Source organism: Polyodon spathula, chromosome 26 (genome assembly GCF_017654505.1).
Source record: "Polyodon spathula isolate WHYD16114869_AA chromosome 26, ASM1765450v1, whole genome shotgun sequence".
Taxonomy (NCBI): domain Eukaryota; kingdom Metazoa; phylum Chordata; class Actinopteri; order Acipenseriformes; family Polyodontidae; genus Polyodon; species Polyodon spathula.
Window position 1 is genome coordinate 10646513 of NC_054559.1, and position 9386 is coordinate 10655898.

The 9386-nt window shown below is 37.4% G+C and overlaps 1 protein-coding gene across 1 annotated transcript; it reads right to left on the reverse strand.

The window, feature by feature from the left end:
• Positions 1-1062: 1062 nt before the first annotated feature.
• LOC121300480 (SH3 and PX domain-containing protein 2A-like) lies at positions 1063-8744 on the reverse strand. Its single transcript, XM_041229052.1, has 7 exons — positions 8110-8744; positions 5249-5324; positions 4628-4844; positions 3741-3949; positions 3185-3298; positions 2942-3059; positions 1063-2846 (listed from the first exon to the last, which is right to left on the reverse strand). The coding sequence occupies exons 1-7, from the start codon at positions 8173-8175 to the stop codon at positions 2174-2176; spliced, it is 1473 nt and encodes a 490-aa protein (XP_041084986.1). The 5' UTR covers positions 8176-8744; the 3' UTR covers positions 1063-2173.
• Between the last annotated feature and the right edge of the window lie 642 nt (positions 8745-9386).

Here is a 9386-nt window from a genome sequence, read left to right on the forward strand (position 1 = left end):
TGCAAATAGTGCAGGACATCTTGTCTGCCAAGGTAGCAGAGGCGTGATCTATGCCCAGGCACTTGACACACAGGGTGTGTTTGTCCTGCGGGGGTAGATTTGGCCTGCAGAACATGTACGGGTGAAAATTTGACATGGCTTGGACTGAGGGTGTTGATGCACCGAGGCATTGAGGCCCTGGGGCATCGAGGGTGACGAAGCACCGAGGCTCCAGGGTACTGGGGTTGAGGGTGCTAAAACCCACTAAAGACACTGTTGCAGGGAGCTGTGGAGCGCTCCAGGCATCAAGCATCGAGGCGAGGAGTCCTCAAGGCACCGAGGGTGTTAACGAAACACAGTTTGTCGAGGATGTCACTCCACAGAGGGGCCTATTGGTAGCTTTGTTATAAAATGCTCAGCAAATACCTGACAAACAGGCAAATCACAAAAGTATTGTTTTGGTGGTCCTCTTCGAATTGAAAGGGAACTGTAAAGACACAGATGAGTCTCTTGCTCTCATAAGTGTGACCATTTTAGGAAGGATCTGATGTTATCTAGATAACAGTAATCCGGATTTTGTGATCGAGATTAGTTTTATATGCATCGTTTTGATTATTTTTTTTTTAAAATAGGACATTATTTATGATAATAAATAATGGCCTATTAAATAATGATGATCCTCCATTGACTATTTAAATTAAAGACAGGTCATTTTCAGCAGATCTTTATTTCTACACAGCACACACACATGTAAAAAATCACACACACCTAAAATGTGTTGGACATAGTGTAAATACAGGGTGCAATTTGTCAAATTTCCAAGAGAGGAGGGGGGATTTAAAATAGACCAACAACAAGACCTTATGGCAAGCCTTGATACATCTGTAGTACACAATTAAAGCACAATTAAATACATAATTTAACTGCTTAATCTGCTATGAATATTTCACAGAGAGAGAGAGAGAGAGAGAGAGAGAGAGATACAAGACCGGATCCCAAGATATATAAAGCCACCAAGAAGACCTCCAGGAAGATGACAAGATGAAATTAGGAAACATGCAGAAGCAACGTGGATGAGGGATGCAGCAGACAGAATCTTGGAAGAATTTTTTTTTGGGGGGGCTTCATCCAGCATTGGATTGAAAAAGGCTGAAGAGGACAATGATGGATGACAATGGGGTTGTACATGTTCTCAAATGCATTCTGAGCCATTTTGGACCACTTTCAGAAGAACATTTGAACTTAACTTTGTAGAAAAGGAAATTCACATGAGGATAGTTACAGACATAGTTTTTGAAATGCACGCAACCTGTATTGTTAGCATGTTAAGTAACGTTTAGAAAAATAATTAGCGTTAAATAAATAAATAAAATGTCACATATCATACATATCGACATACATTGTTCATATAAAAGTAAACAAAGTTTTAAAAAAAGTGTTTTTGAAATGAATGAGCTGGACATGTGGTTTTCGTTTCACAACTTTTAACTGCACTTTAATTGTAAGTATACACTTCAAACTAAATAACAAATAGTACGCGTTTCTCACATTGTCTCGCTCTGTCACTCTCTCTCATGTTCAAAACTAATCCATAACCACTTGACAGTTAAGGCATAACCAATCAGACAGGCAGAACTGTTTTGGTCTAGCAAACAGATTACGTTTACAATATGTCGTACTGTGTTTCATTGCCCAGTGGAGCATTCTCAAGAACAGCATTTTGTTCCAAGGGACATTCGTTTGGACACCCGACTGTGGCAACACATGTTGAAAATAGTGCTTGCATTAATCACAGCACAAGCCAATTTACTGCTTTGGAAGTGTGAGTGACGCTGGGAAATCTTAATAGCCTAGCTCCTGTGTCATAAACCAGATGCATGTTGATAGATGGACTTCACTGATCTAAAAATAGTTAAATCAGTGATGAAGCCTTGAATATAGGAGGACTCGCTCAGTGTCGGCACTTTGCACTATACAGATAAAGAATTTTATATTTTAAAAATAAAAATATTTGATATTACCTGTTGAAAAAAAATTCAACTTACAATGCAATGTATTACATTCATTCTCATATTACTGCTAAGAATGAAGTTACTTGGGGTTAAAGCCAAGAAGGATGTCTTGTGTACCTTACAAGTTTAAATATAAAGTAGATACAATTATACTACTTTTACTTACAGTTTGTGCTGCATATTTAAATAAAATTCCCGAAAAGTCTCTCTTCACGACCTTGCGCCACAGCGGGTTTGGAACCCGGACGCATTCTCATTGCTGCCCTCTTGGTAAGTGTCGTGCATCGTGACAGTATTTCCTGGGCATTAGGTCGTGGAGGCATCTTGGGAACAGAAGAGCTCTTGAACAGGTTTGGATTGGAGTTGCTGCTGGGTAACTGTTCCGCTAAACCCAAACCGTGCCTGTGTGTGGTTATTACAGGTATGTTCCTGCTTCTCTGGGGCTGCTCTTCCATGTCTGTTTGACTCACGCTGAGAAAATCACTCTCTGGTGACACTGAGGAATCTCTAGAGGAACTGAATCTGTCTTCAGTCCCCTCGCTGATGCTGTCCATCCTGCTTTGAAGCTTTGCCGAGCTACTTGCATCAATGTCGTTGACGGTGATCACAGGGGGCGAAAGGAAGCTCAGAGACCTTGACTTCTGTCGGTCCAAAGGCTGAAGCTTCCCTTTGACAACTGGGCAAGGCTCGAGTGATGTTTGGGAGCTGTTGAGATGAAGATTTTTAACAGCGAGAAGGTTTCCTGGGGGACTTATAGTACGGTATAGAGTCATAGATTGAATCTGGAATTTCTGGTGAGGGTTTTTGTATGGTTGGAGACACATGGAAGGCACGTATCCAGCTTTCCCATTGTACCTGTGGGAGATAAGACATGGTCAGTTCCCAGCACAGCAGGTATTTATCCTTTATACAATACTTGTATACACCTCTACAATTCATTGAACTCTTACCTAATTAACCACCAGCCATTGTCAGACTTTTGTAGGACTTCCACAACAACCCTGATGTTAAGTGACAGTTCGTCCACGTCTTTGGCTTCATAAGCTCTGGCTGCATAGTACTGAATTCCTATAACCATATAGAACACAATAAAATCAGCAACAGAAAACAGAAGCATCAGCCACAAGATCCAGTGCAGTTCATTTTATTTTGTTTAACCAATCGGTTCAAAATCAAATAAGGGCAGCACTCACCTTCTTCTGGAATGCCGTCGGTCGTATCATCATACTCTGGGTGACAGCATTTCTCCAGATATGGAGCTGGGAACCAGGCAATATGCTTTTCCTCATTCTCCACCAGCCACCATCCTTTAAAGGAAATGCACATTTGTTTTAAACATTCTGTATTATATACGCTGATTTTTTTTTTTTTTTTTTTTTTTACGCTGCAGTGATGTATTGCTCTTTACGACAAGTTTCTATGAATCAGAAGATGCCATTAAAAATGTTGATGTTAAATGACACCGGCAAAAACCGTAAATCAATCAGAACAGAACATGTCTAAATTGGATATGGACTTACTTGTATTATTTTTTTAATTACCAGGAAAGAAGGATTGTTATCTAGCAAAATAGATCTTTCTATAGCTTTCAGAATATATTGAAAAGAATCTCGCTGCATAGCCATTTCAGGATTTTTTTTTTTTTTTTATGTGCTTCAGCTCGACTACATAATCATCACTTCCCACGAGGTCGTAAGTTCAATACAGTCTGGCTCAACAGTCTGTGCTAATCGTATATTAAATATCTACCTGCTGGGTCTTTGATGAGAACATCCACAGTTTCCTCAATGTTGACTTTAAAGGGTCTGTTCTTGGTGTCCTTGGTCTCATAGGAGGCCACACACCTGTACGTTTCTGCGGTGAATTGCTCTGTGATGTTCCCTGCACTGTGACGTTTTGTATCTTTGGTCATGTCTTCTGCAACCTCCTGGGTGTTTTCAGATGGCATGATGACAATGCTATATATTTATAAAAATACTTTATTTTAGAGATAATAATCTGAAATACATATATATATATATATATATATATATATATATATATATATATATATATATATATATATATATATATATATTAGCAGCTAGATTTAATTTCATGTATTTGTTATAGCGAAGTGTTTTAGTAAAACATTACAACATTGGACAAAATGACGGAGGTACTATGTACCAAAAAGCAGAAAACACCATTAACCATTGGTAGAACTGTGTCGTAATGTAAAATATTCCAAGGTCCAAAATTGTGAACAGGTTTAACATCTTCTGCTTCCTAACACTGCATTATACTGCAGGAGGTTAATTGTGGCTACAGAAAGGAAAGGCAGTGTTATTTGATTGCTAACTTTTGGGATATTGCCAAAAGCTTGGTTGGCCTAGTCACCCAGTTGTGCATAATGGGGAAAACTATACAAATAAAAATTCTATAGTTATCTCAAAGTCAGTTCCTTAATTCTCAAAAAGAGCCAAAAACATATTTCTGATCAGATTTTTTTCTAATTTCTAATTAGTTTTTGCAATTTTACTTTGGCAAAACAAGCTTTGCATATATAGGGGTTACAAACTATTTTCCATATGTTATAATGGTGCTACTAAATTGCAGTTACAATAAAATTTAGTGGCAATACTAGTGTACTCTACCTGTTTTTAGGAAACAAAGGCTCCAAGTCGTGATTCTGCGGTATAAAGAACTGGATGACATCATTGCACTGGGAGATCTTAGGGTCCAGTTCCATCAATGCTGCAAAGTACTTATCCAGCAATTTCAGCCTGAGCATCGCTTTACTATGGGCCTTCTTCCACAGCCTTTTATGAGGAACATCTAAAAAGTACATCAAATTCTGTTGATTAAACATACCTTAAGATAGTAATAATAAATACAAGAGATGTACAAACCACATTTTTATATTGTGCAATTCCAGTCGTATAGTTTTCTGTATTTGTTATTATTATTATTATTATTATTATTATTATTATTATTATTATTATTATTACGAAACATGGTTGACGGCTAATGTGCATACACTGGTGTATGAGCACCAATGGCCGTATTACGGCTCTTAAAGTATTTTGAAAAAAGAGGAAAAATGCAAGGGTTGTGTGTAGCCAGCATCTGTATAGAGACAGAATATTATTTAACTGACATTATCCTTTAAGATGTATCCTTTTAATTTTAAGCTTTGAATTATCCATTAAATAATGTTTATAGTATACTATTGATTAAAAATTGCCATTCATTCCTCACCTCAACATTCAATTTACCTTCAAATTTTGGAAGAACTCCCTCCGACTTCCTGCCGAATGCACGCTCCACGAGAAACTGCTTCTGAAGCTGCTTCTATTGATTTTATAAAAGGAAGTGACATATATATTCAGCGGTTAAGGTGGTCAGACGTCCTGTTTTGGACGGGACAGTCCCATTTTTGGATCACTGGTCCAGTGTAGGGATGGGTCGGTATACCGTTTTTTTGGTTTCCCGCAGTTTAGCTACATTACGGGATTAATACCTTTCGTTTTATTCTACACTGTAATTGCTTTATACAATGGTTAACGCATTTTCCAGCTGCAAACACGCTTCTTCTAAATCAAGCACAATACACACACAGGCGGAAGGCGGGCGCGAACCTCGCACTAAATCATAACGGCGATACCACTGTACAAAAGAGCCGGCTCCTTTGCAAGGAGCGTATATCAGGCTTATATCTTTGCATGTGATTACATCACCTACCAGCTCTGCTGCTGCCTTCCCCCGTGCACGCTACACTCTCCCCTGCCAGCCTCAAATCTGCCTCAGACTCGCTCACCAGGCTACAGTCCGACGACTGCGTGCAAGGGTACCTGCATCCCACTACTCACACCAATGTGGCGATCTTGGTTAACGCAGGCAGGCACATCACGCAGGGCGAGGACGGAGGCTAACCCGGGACCTCTCCCACTCAAGCATAGCGCCCATGCCGCTGTATGAAAGAGCCGGCTCCTTTGCAAGGAGCGTATATCAGGCTTATGTCTTTGTATGTGATTACATCACCTACCAGCCCTGCTGCTGCCTTTCCCCGTGCACGCTACAGTATGTTCATGAATAATACAACTTCATTTATGAACTACCATTTTTCCATGTTTTTGTTAAATTCATATTGTAAAAATATTTGACAAGATTCAGAACATTTTTGTATAAATGCTGTGTTGTTTTTAGCAATAATTAAATACAATAGTTTCAGGTGTCCTGGTGCCAATTTAATTTCTTTAAAAATATATATTTACATAGATAGTTGAGCACCGTATGATACAAATAGTTTAAAACAGGGGTTTTCAACCGGGGGTACTAGGGGTCATAGAGGGACACAGAATGACTCACAAACGCACAAATAAAAATTAAAGGAAGAGAAAATAATGATCTTAGTTTTTTTTAACGGTATTATATATTCTATAAACCACGATATATTCTTAATTAATCTTTGTGTTTAGAAGTATAAATGTATAAAGTTATACAGAGTACATCTGGATATTTTTTTATGCTGGCTTTAATTAAAAAAGAAGTGCATTATTGTTCGTAATTATAGTTTTACCTTGAGGTTAATGTTTGTAAACATTTGAAATGGCACGCAATTATGCTGAGGTGGGAAGTAAATTATTTTGTATTACTTATAATGACTTTGCCCAATAGAAAGTGTTTCCAAAGATTCCTAAATATTGCCTTTTAAATCTTTGCACCAAAGGTATGTAATTAAATGAAGAATGAAGCGTAATGTTTGGTTTTCTGTCTCAGCAGTTTGTCAGTCCCAGACCGTTGTGTAAAATTATATATTAAATAAAACAGGGAAAAAAAGAAATGTTTAACCAGATTATTCTGCCTTTTATTGCAACTGTGGTACTTTTCAGTAAGTGCAACTTGTAAAGGGTACTTTAGCTGAAACCTCCCGACAGAAGGGGTACAGTTTCAAAAAAAAAATTGAAAACCCCTCTTTAAAACAATTACAAAAAAAGCCCACATCCTTGTTTCATTTGACCTTCATAATCTGCAACAGAAAACATATACAGAACAAATACCATGTCATATTAAATGGTTAGAAATTCAATATTTTGAAATAAATAGATCATATGAAGTAACCTTTTAATGGAAATATTGAGGTATGTAATGTTTTGATGCAGGAAGGGTCTGGTTTGCAGATTGGACACTGGAGGACAGATAGAGATGAAAAGTGGAAATCAAAGACAGAAGATGCAGTTTCTTAGGCAGTAAATGGACTGTATTTGCAGCAGTAATCAGCAATAAAATAGAATCTCAGAATTTGATATTATTGAATTGCTATTGTGTAATGTAATGACTACCTGTTGTGCAGAAATGACATTACAAAGACAATAAGATTATTTATTCACAAAAACCTTATTTTTTAAGTAAAAGATCCCACTTTGGATATCATCAAGACTCTCTGCTTTCACTTTCAATATAATATTACGTGAACATAAAAACCCGAGCTTTGACGCTGGAAGTTAGTCAATATATTTCCATACTGTCCAAGTTTAAAGATTTAAAAATCTGGTGACTTTATCAATCGTGCCAGTTTAATTCCTTTCGGTGTTAAACCAAATGGAATGTTGGGTGTGATCTTACTCACGTGCAGTTTTCTGAAATCTTCAAACTTTCTGTAGACAATAATGTCATTTTGATCTGACCACAGGACCGACGTCATAAATCTCTGAAATAAGTAAACTACATGTTTAGAAAAGAAACGAAGAAAAAACAACAACAATGTAATTCCCCGTGTCTAGATTGTATTATGAATACTAATAATACAAATATTACTAAAAATGATAATTATTATTATTATTATTATTATTATTATTATTATTATTATTATTATTATTATTATTATTATTAGTTGTAGTAGTGGAGGTAGTAGTCCTATTTATAACCCATTAAATGGGACCGTCCAGTAGTAGTCGTAGTATTGGAATAGAAAAAGGTATTACATCTGTAAAATATAAATAAACAAGTAATAGATACGTGTCACAATATTAATATATAATTTAATATAAATATATTTTTTAAATCTACTAAATACATTTACAAATTAAACACGCACACACGCACACACACACACACACACACATTTGTATCTTACTTTTTTATTTTTGTTTTGCATGACTCCGATGAACCTCACGTGCACAGGGTACCTCTGGTTGATCATGTTTTGGTACTTGCCGGGCAGCTGCTCAGATTTTTTCCAGTGTATCCACCTGAACTACAGAATTGAAGAATGGGGAGTGCGATTTATAACAAACCTACCCGCCAATCAGAGGGTAGGGTAGGCGGGCTTAACAGGGAGAAAGGGTTCTATCAAACCATATATGTTTACATTTGAACATTTTTCTTATAAAGCAATAAGGCTAATATCTGGCTAATATGCTGTTACAATCCTTCACAATGCAAAACAAAACAAAGTATGATACAAGGAGAAATTATAGTTATTAGTCACCTGGCACTGAAAACGAGTAGGTAGAGTTGGCTCGCGATGTGCTCCTCATTAGCACAAACTCCTCTGTGGCACTGATAGGCGGGCGGTTTCAGTATTCTACATGTTAAATCAATATTTGCATCATGTTTTTGTGGTCCTCTTTGTAGTCCCATCAGCTGTGCTCACAAGGACAGTGGAGAAAAAAAGGGTTAACTAGACATGACTTTTATCTTCACTTGAAAAGAATGAACAGTATTCTTGAACTCATACTTTGGCCATATGCCAAGTGTAATGGACAAATTCTGTTTTCTAATTAGAACATAAGAAAGTTTACAAACGAGAGGAGGCCATTCGGCCCATCTTGCTCGTTTGGTTGTTAGTAGCTTATTGATCCCAGAATCTCATCAAGCAGCTTCTTGAAGGATCCCAGGGTCTCAGCTTCAACAACATTACTGGGGAGTTGATTCCAGACCCTCACAATTCTCTGTGTAAAAAAGTGCCTCCTATTTTCTGTTCTGAATGCCCCTTTGTCTAATCTCCATTTGTGACCCCTGGTCCTTGTTTCTTTTTTCAGGCTGAAAAAGTCCCTTGGGTCGACACTGTCAATACCTTTTAGAATTTTGAATGCTTGAATTAGGTCGCCACGTAGTCTTCTTTGTTCAAGACTGAACAGATTCAATTCTTTTAGCCTGTCTGCATATGACATGCCTTTTAAGCCCGGAATAATTCTGGTCGCTCTTCTTTGCACTCTTTCTAGAGCAGCAATATCTTTTTTACAGCGAGGTGACCAGAACTGCACACAATATTCAAGATGAGGTCTTACTAATGCATTGTACAGTTTTAACATTACTTCCCTTGATTTAAATTCAACACTTTTCACAATGTATCCGAGCATCTTGTTAGCCTTTTTTATAGCTTCCCCACATTGTCTAGATAAAGACATT